This window comes from Ctenopharyngodon idella, chromosome 5, assembly GCF_019924925.1.
Source record: "Ctenopharyngodon idella isolate HZGC_01 chromosome 5, HZGC01, whole genome shotgun sequence".
Classification (NCBI taxonomy): domain Eukaryota; kingdom Metazoa; phylum Chordata; class Actinopteri; order Cypriniformes; family Xenocyprididae; genus Ctenopharyngodon; species Ctenopharyngodon idella.
In genome coordinates, this window is record NC_067224.1 from 6,060,944 (window position 1) to 6,086,499 (window position 25,556).

The 25,556-nt window shown below is 35.5% G+C and overlaps 1 protein-coding gene across 1 annotated transcript in view; it reads right to left on the reverse strand.

Moving 5' to 3' along the window:
* bckdk (branched chain ketoacid dehydrogenase kinase) overlaps nucleotides 1-25,556 on the reverse strand; it is a 32,659-nt gene that overhangs the window by 4,777 nt on the left and 2,326 nt on the right. Inside the window, exons 2-9 of the mRNA XM_051893105.1 lie at nucleotides 25,321-25,389; nucleotides 24,014-24,124; nucleotides 20,385-20,432; nucleotides 18,662-18,781; nucleotides 18,446-18,544; nucleotides 16,130-16,203; nucleotides 9,414-9,542; nucleotides 2,518-2,607 (exon numbers count right to left, since the gene is read on the reverse strand). Of these exons, the coding sequence (XP_051749065.1) occupies nucleotides 2,518-2,607; nucleotides 9,414-9,542; nucleotides 16,130-16,203; nucleotides 18,446-18,544; nucleotides 18,662-18,781; nucleotides 20,385-20,432; nucleotides 24,014-24,124; nucleotides 25,321-25,389 (740 nt within the window). The remainder of the gene's footprint in view (nucleotides 1-2,517; nucleotides 2,608-9,413; nucleotides 9,543-16,129; nucleotides 16,204-18,445; nucleotides 18,545-18,661; nucleotides 18,782-20,384; nucleotides 20,433-24,013; nucleotides 24,125-25,320; nucleotides 25,390-25,556) is intronic.

Sequence of the window (25,556 nt, forward strand, 5' to 3'; positions counted from 1 at the left end):
ATACTTAAATTTAAAAAAATGTGACAATACCAGCATTTCCCCTCTAGCGTTTTGAGCGCTGTTCTTAAATGCCTCTGATTAGGGCTGGGCGGTATATCGAGTTTGTACGATATACTGATATATTTTTAATATACGATATGGAATGAGGCAATACCGTTTACAGTAGTTTTATACAAGCGCATCTGAAAGTGCATCGCCATAATTCTAAAATATACATTTTGATAAAATGTTTGTTGTTGAACAATAAATGTGCCATATGTAGAATTTTAACCCTACAAGTAAGTGTATTTTTATGATAGCAGTAACTAAATATATAAATATATAGCTAATTAGTCTGTGCTTTTGTTTTTATTTTAATTTTTAGTCTACTGAATTTAACTTCTGCTTTAAAAAGCATTATTTTTATTTTTAGATTGTAATGTTACAATGTTAGAATGTAAAGTAACTTTCTCTTTTTTGCACATACTAGGCCTATTACTGTGCCAGACTACATGGTTACATTCACTATATTTGTATTAATAGCTTTCAATATAAACTCTGTTTGTAGGACAACATCAGGCAGGATGTTAAATTAAGGTTTTTAAAAAGTAAATACAGATTTTTTATGACCAAGATATATACCGTATATCGCCATTTAGCCAAAAAATACGGAGATATGACTTTTTGGCCATATTTCGCCCAGCCCTACCTCTGATTGGCCATTGTGTTCACATGGTGTTCACAGGTGTCTTTGTAGCCAATCACAAACATATCTGTTGAGCGTGTGAACATAATGGCCAATCAGAGGCAGAGGCTTTTTTTTTTTTTTTTTGGACAAACAGGTTTCATTTACATTTGCTTGTGTAATATACATCATTTCCAAATTGCTCCACCTTTTTGTTTTGCCTCAATTTGTATGAAAAATAGTCATCTGATTTATAACCAGTATGCAAATCAGCCATCATTAGTCAAACTAGTGGAGGTGAATGAACTAATTATAGAGTTAACTCATCCACTTGAACATCAGCACTGTGAGCCGTTTTAGTGGTTCCATTCAGTGTGGTAAAATTCAAGGTGAAAATTTGTGCTTGCCACCATCACTATACTTCTTTGGTGCTAACCAAGGATTTGTGGACTAATGATCCAAAATGAAAGTGACTTATTATTATTAGTATTATTATTAACAACAACAACTAACTAATTGACATTTAGTAGTAATAAATAAGCTGCACAAAATAGGTTTTTACTGTAATTATATATTTCTTTTTCTTTATTTTTTGGCATTTTAGCCTTTATTGAGATAGGAGGTATGGAGAACGGACAAGAAGCTAAGTGAGAGTGAGAGCGGGACAGGATCGGAAAAAGTAACAGAGTCGGAGTTTTATTTTTGATAATGCAATGAAGCATGCCAAATTGTGCGGACACAATTTTTGGCCAGGCTGTCATACAAAGAAATTATGAAGACATGAATAAACAAGATGAGATATTAACTGATTATGTTGTAGTCAATATATGCTTTTTACTGTGAGTTTTTTATTTTTCTTTGCATTTTTTTGCATAGTAAAATAAAACCTGTTGCCTTTTTTGCCAAATAATTTTGGCAGATAAATACCTTAACCAAGCTTAGTGTTTTGTTCTTCTCTCATTTAAAAAAATATAAATTATTTTCCCTTATATTTTGATGGGTTGATCAAAATTGTAGGGTCATTAAAAACAAATATCCCCTCCGGACATCACTTTTGGCCACTACTGTGTGTGTCTGTGTGCGTGCGTGCTTTCTTGATAGTGCAAGGTAAATGATCATGTTTCATAAGCCTTTAACTTTCTAAAAACTGTGTAAACATCAAATGGAGCATGGATTTACATTGGACCAAAAACCCAGAAACAGAGAGGACTTTGCTTCCTTATTTCAGACGTCCACCAAATGCCACTGAAAAACAGTCGGTGCGGAACACTGAGGTTCATGCTTTCAATAAGCCAACTAGATTATGGTAAAATAAACACTGTCCATGGGTAAATTTGCTCAGAGTCGACAGAGGTTTTAACCGCACTGCTGAGTGTGCACAACGGGATAATGGACCTGGTTATAAAGGCAGCACTCTGCATGATGATGTCTCTGTGCAAATATCTGATAACTAAGTGCATATAGATGCTAATGCTTCAACAAATTATTCAGCATTTCCAGGAAAAAGCATTAATTCCATTCTTCTGAGTTTAAAGCAGACCAACCACACCTAAAATGAAAAGTGTTCATGTATTAGGCTTCGTTCAGACAGCCAACAATCAAGATGGTTTCGGCACATCTGACTCACAAAAACTCTTTTAAAAGCCTTTTTTTTTAATTAAAAAAATTAGTATTCTTTTGAAATCAGATTCAAATTTGATTTTTGAATGCATGTTTTAGTGTGAATGGTCAGTTCATGTTCATTTTGTTACTCAGAACTTGTGTATATAATACATACATTAATGTATTTTATGTGCAGGTTGCGAGACGTGGTTCAACAGCATTATGGCATTAGAATCGGTTTACAGCCTCACCTTATGACAAAGTCAGTGTCATTGTTGGCGATTGTGACCACCACATCAGGCACATTGTAAGGGGTGTCCAAGTGACTCTCCATGGTGGCCCTGAAGAACGAAAAAGAAACCTTTCATGAGTAATCTCATTATAATCTTATTATAACATGAGCATATGATAAGAAAGATCAGTAGTGGTCTGAAGTAACTATGAAAGCTCTCTTTTAACCCCACAACAACTGCTGCTGAAGTACATCTACTGACATATAGACAGACATTTTCATTGGTCAACAGGAATGATTGCACCTTCAAAATCACTTTGTAATGACAACTTAGATTTATAGCCACTCAATGTGCTATTGAAATTGTTGTTTACTTAATCAATCATCTCTAGTAATACTCTACTACAAGTCCAGATCAGTACAGTCTATTAATCCAAAGAGTAAAAGATCATATATATAATATATATATATATATATATTAGTTCAGTCATGAAACTCTAAACCAGGGGTGTCCAAACTCAGTCCTGGAGGGCCACTGTCCTGCAAAGTTTAGCTCCAAATTGCCTCAACACACCTGACTGGAAGTTTCTAGTATGCCTAGTAGACCTTGATTAGCTGGTTTAAGTGTGTTTAATTGGGGTTGTTGCTGAACTCTGCAGGACGGTGGCCCTCCAGGAGCAAGACTGGACACCCCTGATCTAGAGGGAGCAGGCTGATAGGTCCTTTACATGCAATCTGCAAGCAATCACATCATTACCACATAGAGCAAGCTGACAGGCCAGTTGATCCTGCAGCCAATGAGATTGCTTGCTCATCATTTAAATAGTCTGGTTCATTGTTTGCTGTAGGTTAGTCCTGAAACCCTACACCTGCCTTGACCTGCTACAGAATTCATATATGTCTATTCATGCAGCAGCAGCATATCTTACATGTTCACAGCAGCCGCAATAATCAATAGCAGCAACAGCAGCAGTGTAGATTTAGTCTACCAAGACCAAATACATTAAAGGATTAGTCCACTTCAGAATTAAAATTTCCTGATAATTTACTCACCCCCATTTCATCCAAGTTGTTTATGTCTTTCTTCACTCGAAAAGAAATTAAGGTTTTTGAGGAAAACATTCCAGGATTTTTCTCCATATAGTGGACTTCAACAGTTACCAACGGGTTGAAGGTCCAAACTGCAGTTTCAGTGCAGCTTCAAAAGGCTTTACACGATCCTATACGAGGAATAAGGTTCTAGTGAAACAATCAGTCATTTTCTTAAAAAAAAAAAAAAAAAAAAAAAAGCTTGTCTTGCACTGCTCTGATGTGCCACGCATTACGTAATCACATTGGAAAGGTCAAGCGTGACGTAGGTGGAAGTACTGATCCAGTGTCTACAAAGCAATCGGGCAAAGACTAAGTCATATGGCCTTTACAAAAAAAAAAAAAAAAAAAAAAAAAAAAAAGGTAAAACAATGATGTTAGACAATTGTGAAGTTGGAGGAGAAAACGAAATGAAGTTTGTCGCCCTACCGCTGTACTTCCACCTACGTCACGCGTGACCTTTCCAACGAGATTACGTAATCCATGGCGCATCGCAGAGCAGTGCAAAATGAGCATTTGTGGTTAAAAAGTATACAATTTTAATTTTTTTTAAGAAAATGACCGATCGTTTCGCTAGACAAGACACTTATTCCTCATCTGGGATCGTGTAGAGCCCTTTGAAACTGCACTGAAACTGCAATTTGGACCTTCAACCCGTTGATAACTGTTGAAGTACACTATATGGAGAATCCTGGAATGTTTTCCTCGAAAACCTTAATTTCTTTTCGACTGAAGAAAGACAAACATCTTGGATGACATGGGGGTGAGTAAATTATCAGGAAATTTTCATTCTAAAGTGAACTAATCCTTTAACATTGGCATATTCAATAACATGCTAAAACTATTATAAAAGTTGTCATGATTGAATTGAATATAACCCAATTAATATTCAAAGCAGAACTTTTGCGATGGTGTAAATTTGTGACATTAAAACAATCAAAAGTGCAGGTGCACTGTCCCTATCCATTTTAATAAAATGTGATGCCCAGAAATCAAATGAATGAGGAATGTGACGAGTATGTGATAAGTATCACAGTCTGTCTTGGGTCACTGTCAGTAGGTGGAACTGTACTGTAAACCAACTGAGACTTGCCCTTCTGCCAAGAACATGCCGTTCTCTAATGACTGTCTGAAGATGAGTCTGTTACAAGACTAAAGAACCATGAAAACAAGATCAGAAACATGTCTCTCTTTTAAAAAGAAGCACAAATCAAATTTACAGTACTGCACTTACAGTGGAGGTCATTGGGCATAAAAGCAGAGTTACTCATATTTATTGTTAAAGAATAATATTAATTCTTCCGTACAAAAAAATAAAATATGGTAAAATGCCCATTTTTGTGGTGGTCTTACTGTACTAGGCAATGAACTTCTCATTACTCCATTTAAACAGTCCGCTCCACCCTTGATTGAGTGAAAGTCAAGAGTTTAGCAGCTTTACATAGTCTTGATAGTTAAAATACTGGCTATAACTTGCCAAGACAAGATTAATAAACAATTTTTTCACATTAGTCTCATCTTACTACATATAATGTTTAAAACTTGAGGCAATATTTTCAAAAACAGTGTGCATTTTAATGTGCATCCCAATGCAATGTTTTTCCCTGTTCTAGACTTCTTTTGTAAGAGAGTTAAATGTTAAACTATTTTTCCAGTTTAAAAGTGGAGGAACGAGTCGCCGCAAGCAACGACAACAAGATAGAGCTGAACTTGTATTGAATCTAGAACATTCCTTTAAAAACAACAACGTGAGGCTGTTTCTGATATAAGACTTCTACCTCGTTTGTAAAATTATAAAAAATTAATAACTACAGACCTTCAGACTCCACATTGATTATCATGCAGGTATGGAGATATATATGGTAAAATACACCAGTTGTTTTCAGCAGACTGCACTATTTTGAGAGGCTTCTCTGTAGATTGTTTTGGACAGCTTGCCACCATCATAAAAAAACCTGTATCGTACCACTGAAGTTGGATTGAACTTGGCAGGCAGCCAGTGTCAGCAACACCAGTAACAACAGATGCGTGACCTCATATGAACGTTTCTAAGACTGCAAAATATCCAGTGTGTGCTGTACTAGGATAGGTCCCATAACCAGAATTTCAGCTTTCTTAGATCCAAGCTCTTAAAGTCGTCATAGGTGTTCAGAACCTCTAACCGACGTAATTTTCCCATGTCGGTTATTTTGTTTTTTTAATCCTGTTAACACTTCCCCCTTAAAAACATACTACCGTGTGTGTAGCCACATGACTCCGCCACTTCCAGTCAGTGGCATGGAAGCAACATGGAGGTGAATGCCGAGTAAACACACAGAGACAGCGCGAGCGGTGAGCCTTGCGTCTTCAGTAAACTTTGTCAGTTGTTTTAAGGTTAACTTTTAACCTTAACTTTGTCATGCGTTTTAAGGTTTGCTAGTTTGAACATTCAAGTGATTAGATGATTGGACGTGTATTATTATATCGAGCTACCGTGCTCGCGCAGCTGCATTGTGGCACGAACACTCATACAAACAGTAGCTGCACAAAACGTGAAGATCGTGCACACAGAGAGGAACGCAGAAACTAGTTGTCAGCGCTGTCCTGTGATTTATCACTAAAGTAGCTTAGAAACTCAAAACTTATTATAGCATATATTTTTCTACTTTTGAAGTAACTATTTACAACCCACAGCTTTACAATTAATAGAGAGACGGTATGACTAATTCACACACGCAATCGCTCTCATTACGTACTGTTACTGTGCTAATTTATCTTTATCTGATTTACAATGAGCAGAAATCTGTAAGAAATGAAACCATAGATAAAATAACTGCTGAAAGTGAGCTGTTATGTCAAAGCACTGTTTCAATAGGAAAAAATATCCCACCTTTAATAATCAAGCTATTTACAGTAAAAACATTGTATGTGAACTATGAGGGCAAAAAACAAACGAACAAACAAACAAACAAAAAACCCCAGAAACAAAATAATCGTTCATTAATCGTAATCGAGGTAAAATGTTCAATTAATTGAGGTTTTGATTTTAGGGTCCAGCCCTAGTTTAACTTTAAGGTGACAGTTACATTGCACTACATTGCACTAAGTACTGAGTAATATTAATTAACTACATGTACTTGCTATGGAGTTAGGGTTAGTTACTTGTAATTATGCAAGTAACGTAGTAATGTTTAACCTTAAAATAAAGTGTTATCATATGTATTAATGTATTATGCAAAACCTTTCAAATAACCCCAACATTCTTCATGCAATATATATATATTTTTTTAGAATTGTTAACCTAGTATAATCCTTAATTTTAAAGATTTATAAATACACAGTTGTGGCCAAAAAGTGATGGCTGAGCAGTGTTGGGTGTAACGTGTTACTAAATAACTGTAATTAAATTACTTATCCACTGAAAAAGTAAAGTAAGGGATTACTGTTCATTTTTAGGTAATTTAATTACAGTTACCTATAATGTACTTGCGTTACATACTGTAAATTAGTTCAACAGTTCTGTATAAATCAATATTGAATTTAAAATCTAACTTTGTCGTCTAAAGGTAAAAGTTAACGCTGCCTCTTTAAAATCGTTAGCTGTAGTGCAGTTGCGAGCGAGTTCGCAACTCGCACCAGTTGGCTGTGTTGTCTGAAGATGTCGGCAGAAGCGAGTGGCTGTTTTACAGACTAGAAATATTCCAATCACTTCACTTTTTTGACACAGGTAGGCAAGAACATTACAGTAAAATGTAATATATATCCTAGGGAGAAAAAACTGCGCGCTCTCAGAGACGGTCTTCAGTCAGTGCGCTCTCAACCAAAGCGCACACACATAGCCGCCTCTCGTGAGTGTCAGATTTTCGCAGTTTATTACACATAAACGTTCAAATACACACACAGTTATGTCAAAATGCCCATATTTGCGGTTGTTATTGTGAATGCGAACAGCACGTGTAACAGCATATTGTCTCCGTCCATTAGGTCTTAGTGACAGCAGTCTTTAAAACATGCTACGGTCTACTATTGACTGTCTGTATTATAAATGATAATCAAACAACAAAAGAAAAGCTTTAATAAGGATTAATCTATATTAATTTATACAGTTATGACTATGCAGAGTTATTTTATATTTGATTAATCAATTTCTGTGGTATTTTTGCTTACTACTATTAGACTACCTGAAAAATATACAGCATTGTTTTATTTGTATCTTTAAATATTTTTACCATGGGAATCGTGTATTGTGCACTTTTAGTGGTATCGGTACCGACTACTAGATTTTTGGTATCTTGACATCCCTATTTGTTACAAAAAAATGTTAAGTATTATAGTATGTTTTAATAAAACTAAAATGTTTTAAAAAGCTATAAAAGGCTAAACTATTCCATGTTTGACTCATATTTAAATTATTAAAAGAGTTTCCTTTCTAATGTCTATCCGGTCAAGGTTTATAGGGATTTTAAGAATTAAATAGTAATGAGTTGAATTACTTATTGAGTAGTTAAATTACTTTTCAGACAGAGTAATTAGAAAAGTATTTTAAATACAACATTGATGATGTAATTAGTAATTAATTACTTTTTTGAAGTAACTTACCCAACACTGTGCCTGAGGCCTAGGAAAATTGACATCTTTACACTTCATTCAAATATTCTTAAAAATTTGTTAAAGATTTTGTAAACATTTTGCATAGTTATGCTTTGAGTCAAATGCTGTATTTATAATAACGCAATGAAACCAATTTACATAATTTTTGGCCAGGCTGTCATACAAAGAAATTATGAACATATTTGTTGGCTCTCTCTTGTTATTGCATATTAATAAGCAATTATGCTGTAGTCAAAATATGCTTTTTCCTGTGAGCTGTTTTTCTATGCATTTTTATTTATTTATTTATTTATTTATTGCACAGTAAAATAAAACCTGTAGCTATTTTTGCCAAATAATTGTGTCAGATAAATCCCTTAACCAAGTTTAGTGTTTTGTTCTTCCCTCATATTTAAAATACAAAAAAAAAAAAAAAAAAAAAAAAATTCCTCATATTTTGATGGTTTAATCAAACTTTCAGGGTAATCCCCTCCAGACATCAATTTTGGCCACTGCTGTATATATCAATAATTAATAGTCAATCCATTTCTAAATGCTTACCTTCAAAATGAGTCATAAATCATGATAAAATCAAGACAAATGTATTATGCAAAACCATTCAAACAACCTTAACATTCTTATTCTTTATTGCTGTTTGCTAGTTTTCTCACTATAATATCTGACACTATATTGTGAAAGAAATCTTTTGAAAATCATAAAATAAAAGGAATAAAAACATATACAACACTTGAGTGCCTTAGATTTCTCTTTTTCCATTTAAATGATTGGGTCTCAATGAGCCACGTTTGACATAACTGTGCCAGATTGAACGGCAAATGTCTAACAATCCAGTACAACCAGAAAAAGTTTCATATTCTAGGTTCCTTACATAACATGGCTGAAATGTAAATGACTAGTTTTTCCTGGCGTTTCACCAAAGGCTATTGTGTTAACACAAGGTCACAAAACTATGCACTGATGGACTGGCAAAATTGCTCACACATATTTGGGTCATAGTTCATGCATCAACAGATCACTGCATTATAGTGGTAATGGTTCAATGTAGTCTATATGATTGGATGCGAAGACAACACTCGCTACAGTCCAAATAATGCAAATGCATCATCAGCAAATCTGATTTATTACTATCTACAATGCTATTTTAACTAACTTATCCTGTCACACCAGGATTAGATAGTGAAGATAGCATAGTAGAACAGTAGGTGTCGTGTGACCTATATGTAACAGGAATGTTACCTCATGGCGTTCTTCAGCAGCTCAGGCAGGATGTAGTCCAGAGGCAGTGGAATGAAGGGAAAGCGGGCCGCCACATGGCCGTTGATGCGAACCCGTGGAGAATTCCCATACTGATGCTCACAGAGCCGTCTGCAGGGAACAGAGATAAACCATTTATACTACTAGTCAAGTTGCTTTCTGCTCTTGGCTTTCTCAGTCAACCTTCTAGGCTGAGAGAAGACTGTTGTTAAAGGGGACCTATTATGCCCTTTTTCAAAGTCTTTATTTTGCCTGAATATTCAAAAAACAACATCTTTTTCACATATTTTGCATTGTTGCAGCACCTCTTCTCAGTCTGTCAGTAACGCTCTGTTTAGTTCCTGACTCTATGAAGCCCCTCTTTACAAAAAACACAATGTGCTCTGATTAGTTGGCTGGACCAGTGTATTGTGATTGGTCAACTGCTTTGAGCGTGTTTGGGAAATGTCACGCCCCTTGCCATAACCACGAGTTTCAACACACTACTAATGCAGCTCAACTAGACCACGACCCCCTTCTTTTGCATATGCCTTGGGCAGGAATTATTTAAATGAGGAATATTGTGACGTGTACGTTCCAGAAGAAAACTCTAAGAACTGGTTTGCCTTTTTTTTTTTTTTTTAACAGGCTAGAGAACCACCACAGAGCAGGGTCTTATGTTACTGTATACGTCTCATCTTTCCCAGTAACACCAGTGTGGCAGCGCCAAACACAAGATAAAAAAAATGGCGGACGTTCTATTACTACTGATGCTCATGGCTTTGCGAACCTACACTACAGTTCAAAAGTTTGGGATCGGTAAGATTTTTAATGTTTTTAGAAAGTTTCGTCTGCTCACCAAGGCTGCATTTATTTAATTAAAAATACAGTAAAAACAGTAATGTTGTGAAATATTATTATAATTTAAAATAACTGTTTTCTATTTGAATATATTTTACAAAGTAATTTATTCCTGTGATGGCAAAGCTGAATTTTCAGCATCATTACTCCAGTCTTCAGTGTCACATGATGCTTCAGAAATCATTCTAATATGCCGATTTGCTGCTCAAGAAACATTTCTTATTATTATCAATGTTGAAAACGGTTGTGTACTTTTTTCCTTTTTCAGGATTCCTTGATGAAAAGAAAGTTCAAAAGAACAGCATTTATCTGAAATACAAAGCTTTTGTAACATTATACACTACTGTTCAAAAGTTTGGGGGTCGGTAAGAATTTTTATTTTTATTTTTTTGAAAAGAAATTAAAGAAATTAATACTTTTATTCAGCAAGGATGCATTAAATCGACCAAAAGTGACAGTAAAGACATTTATAATGTTACAAAAGATTATATTTTCATCAAAGAATATGTTGTACACAAATATTTTGTACAATTGTACACATTAAATGTTTCTTGTGCAGCAGATCAGCATATTAGAATGATTTCTGAAGGATCATGTGACACAGAAGACTGGAGTAATGATGCTGAAAATTCAGCTTTGCCAACACAAGAATAAATTACATTTTAAAATATTTTCAAATAGTAATAATATTTCATAATATTACTGTTTTTACTGTATTTTTAATTAAATAAATGCAGCCTTGGTGAGCAGACGAAACTTCTTTTAAAAACATTAAAAATCTTACCGATCCCTAACTTTTGAATGGTAGTGTACATCGGCATCCAAACACGGTGAATCCAACGTGTTTGTGCAGCTCACCGTAATTTGTATCGACGGAGATTACAATCGAGCTGATATTAGCTCAGCTGAATACCAAACAAAACATTGATTTAGGGAACCAGACAAGACTTTCTGTTGACAGGTTTTAGATACCAGATAAAATGAATATCTTCTGACAGGATCCGGCATTGGATCTAATATTTCTGATGTGTAGACTCGATCTAACACTTATTAATTCTTTACTATCATTCAATCAAACAACAAATAAAAATGTCAATTAAAATGTCAGTCTTCTAAAGAAATTTTATTTCCCCTACAAAACAAATTTCACACATTTGATCACAAGCCTTCAGATCAAAATGTTTTTAAAAATCATGAAAAACAAACATTTAGTACTGTATATAAATCAAACACAAAATTGCACAAAGAGAAAATGCCTCTGCCTCAGCAGGTTATGCAAGTACTGGTGTGGATATACTGAATGAATTGCCGGCTATTTCATTTAGAGCCATTTTGGAAATAATTTGACACTAATTAATGAGAGCATCTCATTTATAGCCAGCAAAATCTGGGCTCGGTCTGGTCTTTGAGGAAACGCTTTGATCATGCCACTGTGAAGAGAAACAGGGCAGTTTTGCTGACGCAGTGTCTGTTAATCATGAGACTCTCATGAGAAGAGCATAAGACCAAGAGAGTGTTTTTTAGGACAACAACAACTAATTGTTAATGAGAGTAGATACTTATTTCAGTTCAATCCTCCATGAAAAGCCACATAAAACCAAAACAAACTAATACTGGCCAGAATATTCCAGAAACAGGACCAGACCTATGTTGAAAGTGAGTTTAGTATAAAAGAGAAACTGATCTTAGATCATCAGAATAAGAATACAGAGATACTCTGCCCATTTTCAGGATAAAAGAATAAGTTGATTTCCTGCATACTTAAACTATGCCCTAAAAGTATGTAATGTTTTTGTGAAGAAATACATACGTTTGACTAGAAGTGTAGGCAAGGTTTGGGACATACTACTTCATAATTGCGTCTTTAATGGACCGCGTAGTCACGTGCATCCTGTCACAATTTAAACTGCCCAGTCAATCATCTTGTCACAGTTAAAATCCTCCACATTCAATTTAATTTAATTCCCTACCATATGAGAGAGAAATGTAGTAGAACATTGATCTGCCAGTCGTGGGTCTTTCATGCGGAGAACTCTCCTCATGTGTTTGCATAATGATGCATTTAAAAGTTAATGACCAAACGTTTGTTTATAAAAGTTCACAATGTTGCTGCAGATGAAATATAATGTGAATAACATCGAATAAATATTTTTTTCATCAATAATCATGAGTCAAACCCTATCTACTTTCACATCTGCCATGTTTGTAGTTTTTATTTGTGTTTGTAGTTCTAATCAAATCCTCATCTAACGCGCAATGAGTTGTGGGCAGTATAAGTGGTTAGAGTGTGTACAGATCTACACTTTAAATTCTAACCAGAAAAAGTAGACCATCCTGTTATCTTTGGAATACTCAGTTTAACATACTACAATTTGGAAGACACTAATTCTAATTTTGAATACTATTTAGGATGGATATTTAGGATATTTTTGAATACTATTTAGGATGCGAATTGGGACAAAGCAACTGGTTGGAAAACCGCAGTGAAGTAAAATAAGGGTGATGACGTAGGCGCGTGAAGCTTTAGCAACTGCACATTCCTCAAGGGAGCGAGCATGAAACCCGTGACCACATACTGTACACACAGCCTGCATTGTGACCCCATTCTTTTCAACAAAGATTTATAGGAGGAAAATCTCTGAGACATATGCATAATTTCCGGTTGGGACAGGTGGGACATGTCCCCACCACTTTTTGCCAGGGTCAATATCAGGGATCCAGACTACGACCAAAAAGGTCGCATATGCAACCATTTTTTGAGAATGTGGGAGTTAAAATTTGACATGGTCGCATTTGTGCGAGTGCATGGTCACGCACTCAATCTGTGTCTGCCTACCTGCACTTACTTGCATTAGGGACTTATCTAATCTGTCACGTATTATCGACTACGGCAAATCGTCTATTCTTTCGTAGTTAGTCCCGTTGGAGTTTTTCCCACTTGCACCTTGCTTTTAAATCACTAATTCGAAAGTGAAAGTAAAATGCGCATGGCCGCACGGGCATTCATAACGGTGCAGAGTAGAGCAAGTGTTTTCAGTTCATAACGATGTGTGTCCACTGGCGCGGAGCAAGCGTTTTCAGTTTATTCCTATGGAAGTTCAACTTCCATAGGAAATAACTGAAAACGTTCGCTCTGCTCCACACCGTTACGAATGCCCGTGCAGCCCTGAGAATTTTACTTTCGCTATTAGTGCTAATTCGGGGGCAGCGATAGCTTGAATGGTGGGTTCATTATTATTCTTAATGAAAAACACAACAACAAAACCATATAGGTGCTTCTACATTTCGATTTGAAACCAAATCTTCCGCCATCGTCTTGTCAGTCAGCTCGTGATCTCGTGATAAATTAAATATAAGCTTACTGCAGCTTTGGATTTGTTCAGTATCTCTATGGCAATCAGCAAGAAGCTCTCGCAAATCTGCAGAAATCAGTGCAGCTCGCAGAGGAACACTACAAAGACAGTGATGAAGCTCTTATTGTTACCTATTGAGACCTTGCCTGGTTGCATTATCATATGAATGATTTTTCTACATGTCAAGAGTACTTAAGTAACTTATACAAGTGGTATAACCAGAGTTTTGCGGCTGAACACCGGTAACACATATCAGTCACGTAATGAGCATGGCGCACTGATGATGAAACACGCAAATTAGGAGTTTAGGAATTAAGTCATCTAAAAATGAAGAGGTCAATAGCTGATTACTTTAAAAAACAAAGTGTGGAGGGCAAGGATGCTGGTGGAAAGGACGAGCCAACGAGCCAGCATACAGACTCCGACACAACTGATGACGAGAGCACAGGTGCGGACAGGTTGATTTGATTTTAATCAAATATTAAAAAACAGGTTTGTTTTTTTTAATAGTTTTTGATGGTTTTCATTTGATAGTTAAAAGATTAAAACATGCGACCAGATTACGTGCTGGTGTGACCAACTGAGAACATAACACAAAAGGAACATCTCAAGTTAAATAGCAATTTGTTCTTTTGTGTTAAATAAGAGGCGATCTGGCGCTGGAATGAGTTGTTTTTTTAAATCATGTCGAGTGCTCGTTGCCGCTGTCATCAGTGACGGAAGGCAACAGTGTTCTCTTAGTGCTTGTGCAGTTGTCACACGCTTCAATCTATCGCTTAAGGCTGTTGCAGAGACTCTCTGTTCATCCGGTGAAATCACAAAACAAAATGCACACAAACGCGTCCCTGCTCTTGATATACAATCACTGATGAACATCTTTGGTTTTAATGAGAAAAAATAAAAATAAACTGGAAGATTAGAACTCGGAGCCTCTGGCACGCTTAAAGGGATAGTTCACCAAAAAATGAACATTTTGTTTTCATTTACTCACCCTTAGGTTGTTCCAAACCTGTTTGAGTTTCTTTCTTCTGCTGAACACAAAAGAAGGTATTTTGAAGAATGTCGGTAACCAGACAGTTGACGGAACCCACTGACTTCCACAGTAGGAAAAAAATACTATGTAAGTCAATGGTTACAGTCACCTGTCTGGTTACCGACATTCTTCAAAATATCTTCTTTTGTGTTTAACAGAAGAAAGAAACTCAAACAGGTTTAGAACAACTTGAGGGTGAGTAAATGATGAAAAAAAAAAAAATTTTGGGGTGAACTATCCCTTTAACACAAATTCTACGGATCTATGTAATTATTTACTAATGTCAATACTCTTGAGATTAACAACATATTGTATTATAGTAGATGTAAGGATGAAACTATCATATTAAACATGAGTTCTATGTTAATAAATTAGTAGTAGTTTTTGTGCATTTATTGTTGCACATTTCTGATGAAATTAGCAATCCCCCACACACACTCCAGTCCCACCCACTTTTTAACAAAGTTGTGCCACTGCTTTATATTTAGATATTCAGCAAAAGCCTCTAGACTTCAGCAGTTGATGGAGACAAACTGAGAGTAAAGTACTAAGACTAATTGAGGAAAACATAACATTTTCCAAAATAAAAACACTTTACTGCCTTCTGATTGGATAATGCAGTTGCTATCTGTTCAGCCAATTGTTTCTCTTATAATAGAAGGAAAAGAGATTTGTGGTGACATCCTCTTGTTCCCGTTTTCTGAGGTCATTCAGATCAGTTTCCGTGAGATGATTTACGAGGCAGAATTTACAACACATAAGACATCAGTGAGAAAGTGTTTGAGTTGCTTCATACGGCCGTAAACAGGACATGGGTGGCAACATTGTGAAAATGCTCTGGAAAGTTATGAAAAGTTCTGGTTTCAACTTTTTTTATGAAATCTTGTCAACAATGAATTTATGAATGTCAACAATAAGGATAATTTCTGCTGGCCCAGTTTTACAATATCATACAGCATCTACATGCACCAGAAAAATATAACCATTTATTAATTCTTAAGTTTTCTATATAAAAAAAAACAACAACAACAAAAAACACCTAAATTGTTTTACTGTAGCTTGAAATTATGCCACTATAAATTTACAACAGCAGTAAACAGTTAAAGAAATGTTTACATGCTCTGTAAATAATTTCTGGACTGTTGACACATTAAACTCATGTAGCATAAGTAAATACGTGTTTTTCTCCGACACAGCAAATGTTAGACAGTAGTTTGACAGTGACCTTTAACACTCATCTTGGTAAATCACAAATGAGATCTGGGCTTTGACCCTTTTCTTAGACAAACAGAAAGCACACACACACACACACACACACACAAGCTGCTATAAATGGAGCTGCCTGCACTGATAACAGAACAAAAAGCTTTTCAATAACCTCTTAAAATAGTCCTCCAGTCTTAAGCACTCACATAAGCAAACAGACGGCAGGATGAAAGGCAGATGGCAAACAGGAAGGACGACATACTCACCGAGCAAAGTCAACCCACTTCTCGATGATCTTTTTAGGCGACAGGCGGCGGCATATAATGCCAACAAAGTCAGGCTATAATAGTGCAGAGAAAACAGAAAACTGTCAAGACAAATTCATATAGTAGCATACATAATAAAGCTTGGTAGTAGGGCTGTGCGATTAATCGTAATAGATTTTTTCAATTTCGATTTTGGCTTCTAACGATTATGAAAACAAGATAATCAACGCAAAACGATTATTGTGCCGTTGGCGCATTCCATCCAGCGCACATTCTCTTCCTTCACAGCGGCGCGCATTCGTTCCTCCCTAAAAGCCCAAACTTAACATCCAAATCTGCCAAATAAGTGAGTGTTGTAAAATGCAGTTGACTGTTGCTAAACTGCGAACATGTCTGATATTAAACAGTGTTATTAAAAGTGCATTAAGCTGTGAAAGAGATGCTTCTGTGCCCGGGTGGCTTTCTGTGCGCACGGACAATGTCGGAGCTGAACGCGAATAAGCAAAGTATACTGTAGACTCGGATTTGCGCCTAAACGGTCAAATAGACTACACACAAAAATGTCAAAATGCTATTTTGGTGAGTATTCATGTGTAAAGAGTTTGTTTTGTCTTAAGTAAAGGTACACAGTTAAAAGAAAATGCGTGTGTAACAGTATATTGGATCTGTGCAATAGGTCTTAAAGTGACAGCAACATCATAAACTGCTGCCTGTCATTAGATAATTAATAAAAGACAGGAAAAATCACTCACTGATCTTTACTGAATATCTTAAGTTGCTTTAATAAGGATTAAGCTATATTTAATGTATACAGTAAGAGTATGCAGTGTTATTTTACATTTGATTTATTCAATTTCTGTTGTATTGCTATTACTGTTAGTACATCTTGAAAAAATTTAACACCATTTTAAGTTGTATTTTTGTTCTGTTGTATTTGTCTGTTTTGTTTGTAATTAGTTTCTTAGTTCTTATTGTATTGATGACTGTTTATGTGTACTTCTGTAATTGTTTTGAGGACCTTTACTTAGATTAGTTAACCTAGTACTAGTTTTTGCTACTAAAACGCTATCTTGATTATAACAGGAGCAATTTAGCCAATATAGCAATTTATGGCAAGTCACACACCATGCCTGATATAAATACAAAAAGCAACATCACAAATTAGAGCATTAATACAGAATTCAGCTGAGTACTAATTTTATTATTTATTTATTTATTTATAACATATTGCTGTTTTGAGTCAAACTTAAAAGTGCATTCGTATCATGTCGAATTACCATAATTACGAGATTCTGACCGGTAAAAAGCATTCACGTCCTCGTAGAACTTGTACACTACAACTTGTAAAGTCTGAATTTTCGGAGAGCTGCAGATTCATTTAAATGTTGATAGTGTAGTCATAGAAACGCACAATTCTGAGTTCGAGGACGTGAACAGCTTCGAGTAGAAAGTCACATGCTGTCATCTCGTAATTACTGTAATTATGGCATGGCGTGAAAGCAGCATAACAGCTCATGCAAAAAATGTCTGAGCTAAACTATTAATCTACTGAAAATCACAACTTTCAGATATGCAAAACAGTCAGTTTGAGTTTTGATAACTATTTTATAATTTATGGCTGTAATTAATGGAAAAACCCAATGAAGTGGTGACATTTAGTACAACCACACACAAGCTTCCTTTAAATGTGTGTCTAAACTGTTTGCGCAATTATTTTCAATTTGACAATATTCTAAATAATAATAATAAACTTTAATATGTGCTTTAAAAATGTGCTAAGGCTGAACAAGACAATTCATACCCTTTATTTATCTCAGTAATTCAATTATAGTAAATCAGTCTGCTTATATCTGTACAAAAAAATCTGCTTATATCGGTACAAAAAAAAAACAGAAAAAGTGCTTCCTGTCCTGAACCATTACAGCTGTCACGTGCCTCCAAAACAAGTAAGCGAAAGTATGTTGCAGCACATCTTTTCGCAATTTGACAGCAGGTGTTGGCGGGAGTCTCCACTTGTATTTTTAGTCATACAAAAATATTGTTGGCCCACTTGGCTGCCTGTATGAGACACTTATGTCACTGGGCAAATGGTTGAAGACTGCATTGCTCTTACTGCTGCGATGCCCTGTCCATGTGCTCATGAGTATTTTAAAGAGGAACTGGAAAGTTTCCTAATATGGATATACTGTTCATAGCGCATTTTAATTTGTCTAATGCAAATGATTTTAGGATTGATTGCTGATTATTGGAAACATTCATAATACTTATAGTAAGAAACTGAAAATGTGGTGCTAAAATATTAAGCAAGAAACATACATTATCTTCATGCAGGGCAATGTGGTGTGTGGCCAGCATGCGGATGCCCAGACGAGATGTCAACGTCGTGTCCAAGAAATTGCGAACCAGAGTCTCGTCCTGAACAAACAACAACAACAACAACAAAAAAAGTTAGATTCACTGATTACTACCAAAATTAACGTATAATATGGACCATGCAGGGTGAACAAAACACTAGGGTTTTTGAAATCTTACCAAAATGTGTTTACGACATTCCCTGAATCCTTCAGCTAACATGGTGACAACATCCTTGTGATCATCAAGAAGCTGTTTTACAAGTTTGCTATAGCGAGCCTCAGTCTCCTGGTCTTTAATCTGAAGATAAAAACATCGGTGAAAATATTAATGTTAATCTTTCATATGTAATAGACAACTTACAGTCCATTTTAGCTAAATAAACCCTGAGAGGGGTGATCATGTCTTAACTGTCGGTCTGCTTATGTGGCTTGCTTCATACCAAACAAATAAACTAGCAGAAAATGGTTGGACACACTTTAATGAATTTGTTTCTCATTAGGGAAGCACTGATACCACTGTTTCCAGAATGAATCCGATACTTTCATTCTTGGTACTCGCAGTCGCCGATACAGAGTACTAATACCTATATTTTCATTGCGTTTGTAATTTTTTTATATCAATTATATATACTATTTAAATATAATAATTTAAATAAATTATTATTATAAAATTTAGATATATATTTTTTAAATATTGGGTAGAGAAACCAAAAGAATATGAATCATATTAGTTGGGTTAATGTTTTAAAAATAGACATTTCCTTCAGTTATTGTCATGCTTAATTATGCCAGTCAAAATGTATTGTATGAGCTTCTGTAACTGTTCTGTTCACTGTTCATTCTATTTCTCGTATATACATATAGATACAGCGTACATTTAGAACCATGGCACAGTAATGACATGACCTTTTCCTGTAATAATATAGGGAATCATGTTATACAATCATTTTTTTTTTTACTTACGCTACATATACGATTTAGTTTTACTCCTACTGAGGTGTGTGTGCTGAGTGAGCGATCAGCAACCAAGCGCATGCAACAGAAGTCTCTCTCTCTCCTTAACGTCAAGTAAAGTTAGTATTAAGTGCATTGTTTTACTTTCTTTGCTACTGACATATCCGACTGAACTGCAAACTTTTCAGCGATGTCTGTGAGAAAGTGATGTGCGCTCAATCCACTTCACATGCTTCACCTATCAGCTTGCGCACAGCAGCTGTACAGGTATAAATGTTGAATTTATGCTTAATATTCTATTAATTACATACATTTCTCCATAGACATCTTTAATCTCTGATATCCCCAAATGTCTGTTTGTTCTGTGTTTTTTGTTTCTTTATCTGGACACAAACACGGTACTGTACACACACTGCCTGGTATCGGTTTTTGGTATCAGAGCATTTAAATGAGTATGAGTACACGAGCACAGTATCAGGCCCGATACAGATACTCTAAAATGAGGAAAAAAGTGACAATAGTAACAAAGAATGAGTAGGTGTCTCCAAAATTGATTCATAATGTATAAGCCACCAAAATAAAGAGAGCAATCCCTTCAGATGCCTCATATTTTCAGTTAGCAGATATTGTGCAACATGGGGATTTTTAAATTGGTCAAAGTAAACAAACTCACATTTGACATATTCATGAGCCAGCATTTTACACAGTCAGTGAGTCAGTCAACAAAGACTAATGTTTCACTGGTGAGAGGTGATACCTCCACACAATCTTCTACAGCGGCTGAATCAGTACATTTTACAAAGTCAGTGAGTCAGTAAACAAAGACTTATGTTACACTAAACTCACAGGTTTCTCAGGTTACAGAAATAATTATGGAAATTTGCAAGCTGGTCAACAGTTGACTAAACTGTGTATGAATTAATATGTACAGGTCATCTTGAACTTACAGCTGGGAAGTCACTCAGCATGTGGTAGGCCCTGATATAAAGCTCATGCTGTGGAGAAAGAGAAAAAGAGAGAGAGAATGGATGAGTACAATATATGGGTAACAAATGTGCTGTGGTGCTGTTCCTGGAGCTTGTGTTCCCAGAGGTCTGTGTGCCTCATCCTTCTCTGAACCCCATTCCTGGCCCCTCACAAACCCTCCATGAGCACATGGCTTACATTCTTCTATGGATTCGAGGAACAAATGCCCATAAGAAAGAAGGAGTGATTGGAAAACACATAAATGTGCTGAAGGTTTTAAATGATCTTAATGGAGATGGCAATTTTCACTTTCACAGATCATAGGTCATGATGATATACACTGCAAAATAATCATTTCTTAATTATTATTATTTTATTTTTTTTCCCCATTTCCTAGTAAATCTATAGGGGCAAGTCTATTTGTTAATCAAAATGGCATCCCCCACTGTTTAAAAAAAAAAAAAGGGTTTTTTGTTTTGTTTTGTTTTTTGAGCAATGTATTTTATGCTTACCAAGGCTGCATTTAGGTTAGCAAAAATACAGTAAAAACAGTAATGTTGTAAATTATTATTTCAAATTGTTTAAATGGTAAACTTACAATAATAATAAAAAAAAGTAAATTAAAATGTAATGTAAATTATTTACTCCAGTCCAGTGATATTATAGTTAACTAAAACTGAAACCATAAAAAAAAAAAACATTTGTCACCTGAAATAAAACAAGTGTTAACTGAAATAACACACAAAAACTTAAACCTATTTTATTTTAGCTAATTGCAAAGGCAACCTTTCTCGTTTTCATTTAGTTCAACTTGATGTGCCAAAATAACAAATTAATATAAACTATATATATATATATATATATATATATATATAACTATATATATATATATATATATAACTATATATATATATATTATATATATATATATATATATATATATAAATTAATAAATAACTTGTAAAAATTATAAAAACACACAACAAAATGACTAAACTTTAAAATTAAAAAGGAAAATATACAAATAAACACTAATACAAAATATTAATAGGAACTATAATAGTATCTCAATGATACCAAAATAACATTGCTTCAGTCTTCAGTGTCACATGATCCTTCAGAAATCATTCTAATATGCTGATTTGGTGCTCAAGAAACATTTCTTATTATTATCAATGTTGAAAATAGATTGCTTAATATTTTTGTGGATACATTTTTCAGAATACTTCGATGAACTGAAAGTTTAAAGGAACAACATTTGTTGGAAAACTTTTGTAACATTATAAATGTTTTTACTCTTTCTTTTGATCAATTGCTGAATAAAAGTTTTTTTTTTTTAATCTCACTGACACTAAACTTTTGAATGGTAGAGTAAGTTATTAAGGCTTTTAGCTTAAGGATGTTGACATACTTCTACAGGAAAAATACTGATTAATAAACTGAATTGAATTCTTCTAATGAATTGTTCTCTGTGAGTTCATCCTCCTCAAAGAAAACAAAACAAAAGCTGTAGACAGACTCTCTTTAGAGGCAGATGTGGGTAAAAGTTCACAGGAGGAGGAGGACCCGCAGAAGGAAGTAAACAAGGAGGAGAAAGGGGAGGGAACCTGTATCCTCTTTCTGTGTATTACTTGCTGATTGTCTTTTTGTTTTGTCTGTTAGTGGACCATGAAATTGAGGGTTGAATGGAATGGTCATTATTATTTATGTTTTTGTTTTGCAGAGAGGAACAGCTCAAGCAGGCTAGGACATCTTGACATACAGTGGGGTCCAAAAGTCCACACTGAACATCTTGTAATCAAAATCTAACCTGGAAATATTCTCAAATCATGCTGGAGAACATGATCATCAGCTTTTACACAAACTTGTGGAGTTCATGGGGGTTCTGCTGTCATTAAAGCAAATTGTAATAAATAATAAAATAATTAAATTAGAAAAATGCAAGACAGAAGCATTTTGGACAAAATGTTGGAATAATACAATGTGCAAATAAAGCATGATTTTATGTGGAGTTTGTACTATAAACAAAACATGAGAGCAGGTGTCCAACCGCTCAGTCAGTAAACTAAGTTTATAGTCAACATGAAGAACAGCACCACAGAAGTTAAGTAAATGAAGGCATAAATTAAAAATGACATGGTTTCAGAACGTGTTACCAAATACCCGTCAACATCAAATTATTTAGTGAAAACTGTGATAAAAGATACAATACCATTTAAAAATTTGGGGTTGGTAAAATTCTTAATGTTAATTAAACAAATCTTTGGCAAGCCTGTATTTATTTGATCAAAATCACAGTGATTGTTTTGAAATATTATTACAATTTAAAATAACTGTTTTCTGTTTTAATACATTTTAAACTGTAATTTATTCCTGTGATCAAAGCTAAAACTTCAGCATCATTACTCCAGTCTTCAGTGTCACATGATCCTTCAGAAATCATTCTAATATGCTGATTTGCTGCTCAAGAAGCAGTTCTTATTATCATCACAGTTGATAACAGTTCTGCTGCTTCATATTTTTGGGGGAAACCTTGATAATTCTTTTTAGTACTCAAATTTCAAAAGAACAGCATTTATTTGAAATAAGAAATATTTAGCAACATTATAAATGTCTCTACTGTCACTTTTGAACAATTTAATGCATCCTTGCTGAAAAGAAGTAGTAAAAACAAAAATCTAACTGACATCAAACTTTTGAAAGGTAGTGTACTGTTATGAAATTAGAAGGTAAGTTGATTTTTCTGAGGAAAGTCACATGGTCTGATGGATTTTCCAATGGCCATGTTCACACAGCAGCAGAATACGGCTGTCAATCCTGTATTTGAGTTCTTAACACGGTTACGTTCGCACACAGTTCAGTTATTTACGGGAGTGAGAACTGCATTCTATAACCAAACTCACACCCGTAAATTTTCAGGACTCAACCACATTCTCAGAAAACCCTGCGCTGTTTGAACGGAACCAGACTGGACAACTAGTTACCGCAAATGCTCTGCTCTCCAGCCAGATATGAAAGATGCTGTCAGTTAGATTTGACATTTGAACTTGCGGCTCGATTGGACTCTTGTCGTAAAAGTAATAAGACTTTTTACTCAGTTTTATAGACATCGCCCATCTTTGATATTACTTTGGTCACTGTCGCTATGAGCTTGACTCCCATTGCAAGTTCATACAGACAGTATTGGAGATGCTACTGTGAGAACAGAACATTTTGAGACTCACATCTGTAAGTAAATGTGGTTGTCAATACCAAAAACTGAAAGTGTGAACATAGCCGATGTGATCTCACCAAACGTATCAATGCACTAAATAAACCCCCTGCATGTATCGATACCAAGACTCTGTTTGAGGGACTCAAGCAGAGTCATATTCTGCAGAACACTAGGGGTTTTGATCAACACTGGCACTGAAATGAACATGGTCAGTTCAGTTCTCTGCCTGAACACTGTATAACATTGTACCAAAATTAACCGGCCCCAGCTCCTCATCACCTAATATGCCCTCTGAGAGCTGCTCCAACAAATCATCTTGTAAGAGAGAGGGTAACCCTACCCGTCACAACAGAATGAATGATAACAGAAATCCTACAGAGAGATATGGGAACTCACCACTTGGAGAATGGTTGGGTTGCAGCCGATAATGAAGGGCAGGCTGCGGAAGCCCTTAATGCGATGTGCGATGCGGACAGGCAGCTCTTTGTGCAGATACCTGGCACTGCTCTGCATTGAATCAAATGACACACAGCTTCATTAGAACTCTTATAATGAAAAGATGAAGCATTTCTCCAGCACTAACAGGATAAAAAGGACTTAATGGTCAGGGTACTATGTAAATACCATATGAATATGCTGGTTGGACTTTATTTTACATTATGTGCACTTACGTGTACTTACAGTGTAAAGTACTGGGTAATATAAGGTAACTACATTGGTTAAGGTTAGGTTTAGGGGTAAGGTTCAGGGTTAGTACCTAGTTATTACCCAGTTATTGTAATTACAATAAAAAGTAACCTACATAGTATGTACATGTATTGGGGAACAGAAGTGCTACCAATATGCTCATATACTATAATATTTACATAGTACCACCATGTATCATCTAGAAGTCTACACATATAGGTAATTGGTGATCTCTAATGCAGTAATGGCCCGGTTTCCACCTGGTATTAAAATGCATTTTGGTTGATTGGATCACAAGTGGACGACGCTAAATACAGGTGTAAACGAGGTCTAAAATATTTTGAGCTTGTCCACTTTCGACCACTTCCAGAGATAGTCAAAAACGCATTCGACCAGATTGCTTTTGTAGTGTAGACGCTCATATGGTCGAATGTGTTTGAACAGCCACCAAAGACCGCCTACTCTCCGCCTACTGACCTAATGTGTAAACATTAGCCAGACATTAGCGCTAGCCAGTTTGGTTTGAAGATGAAAAACGTACCAAGCACAATGTTCTCTCACCATTCCTGATTTCTAACATACACTCACTGCGTTCAGTGTGGTTTTGCGGCTATCAGAGCAGAAACAAAAGCTGTTGCTTTATATGTTTTTCTGTAATCTCTGGGTGCGCTGCAAGCGTATTTTGTCCATTAGATCGAAAGATCTGAAAAAAATCCCATACATTTACCCGCTCATAGACCCTCCCCTCAAAGAAACCAGGACAGAAGTGGTTGAAAGTGGACAAAAGAAACAAATTAAAACACCAAGTGTAAACAGCTATGTGTCTCCCTCGTCCACTTGTGATCCGATCGACTAAAACGCATCATGATACCAGGTGGAAACAGAGCCAATGATGAAATACAGATGCAAAGGAAAGTTTGTGTGCTGACAAATGGCTGGAACGAATACTTTTTAGAAGACTGGCACCAGTGTGGGATGGGATAAATGTAGGACAGTGGACAGGAGTGTGTAATTACCAGGACATGTTGTCCATCAGGAGACTTCCCTGCATACAGCATTGTGGCTGGTGTCAGTCTGACTGAAGGCTGTGAAGAGAACATTGCAGTTAAAAATAGCATATACTTTAAATATAACACTGCTTGATTTGATGATGTACTTGCTGAGAGACTGGAAAATTCACTCATTTGAACAGTCTAAGATTCAAGGTTTCAGCCCGTTTTGTAAAAGTACCATTTAGTCCAAATCTATTAAG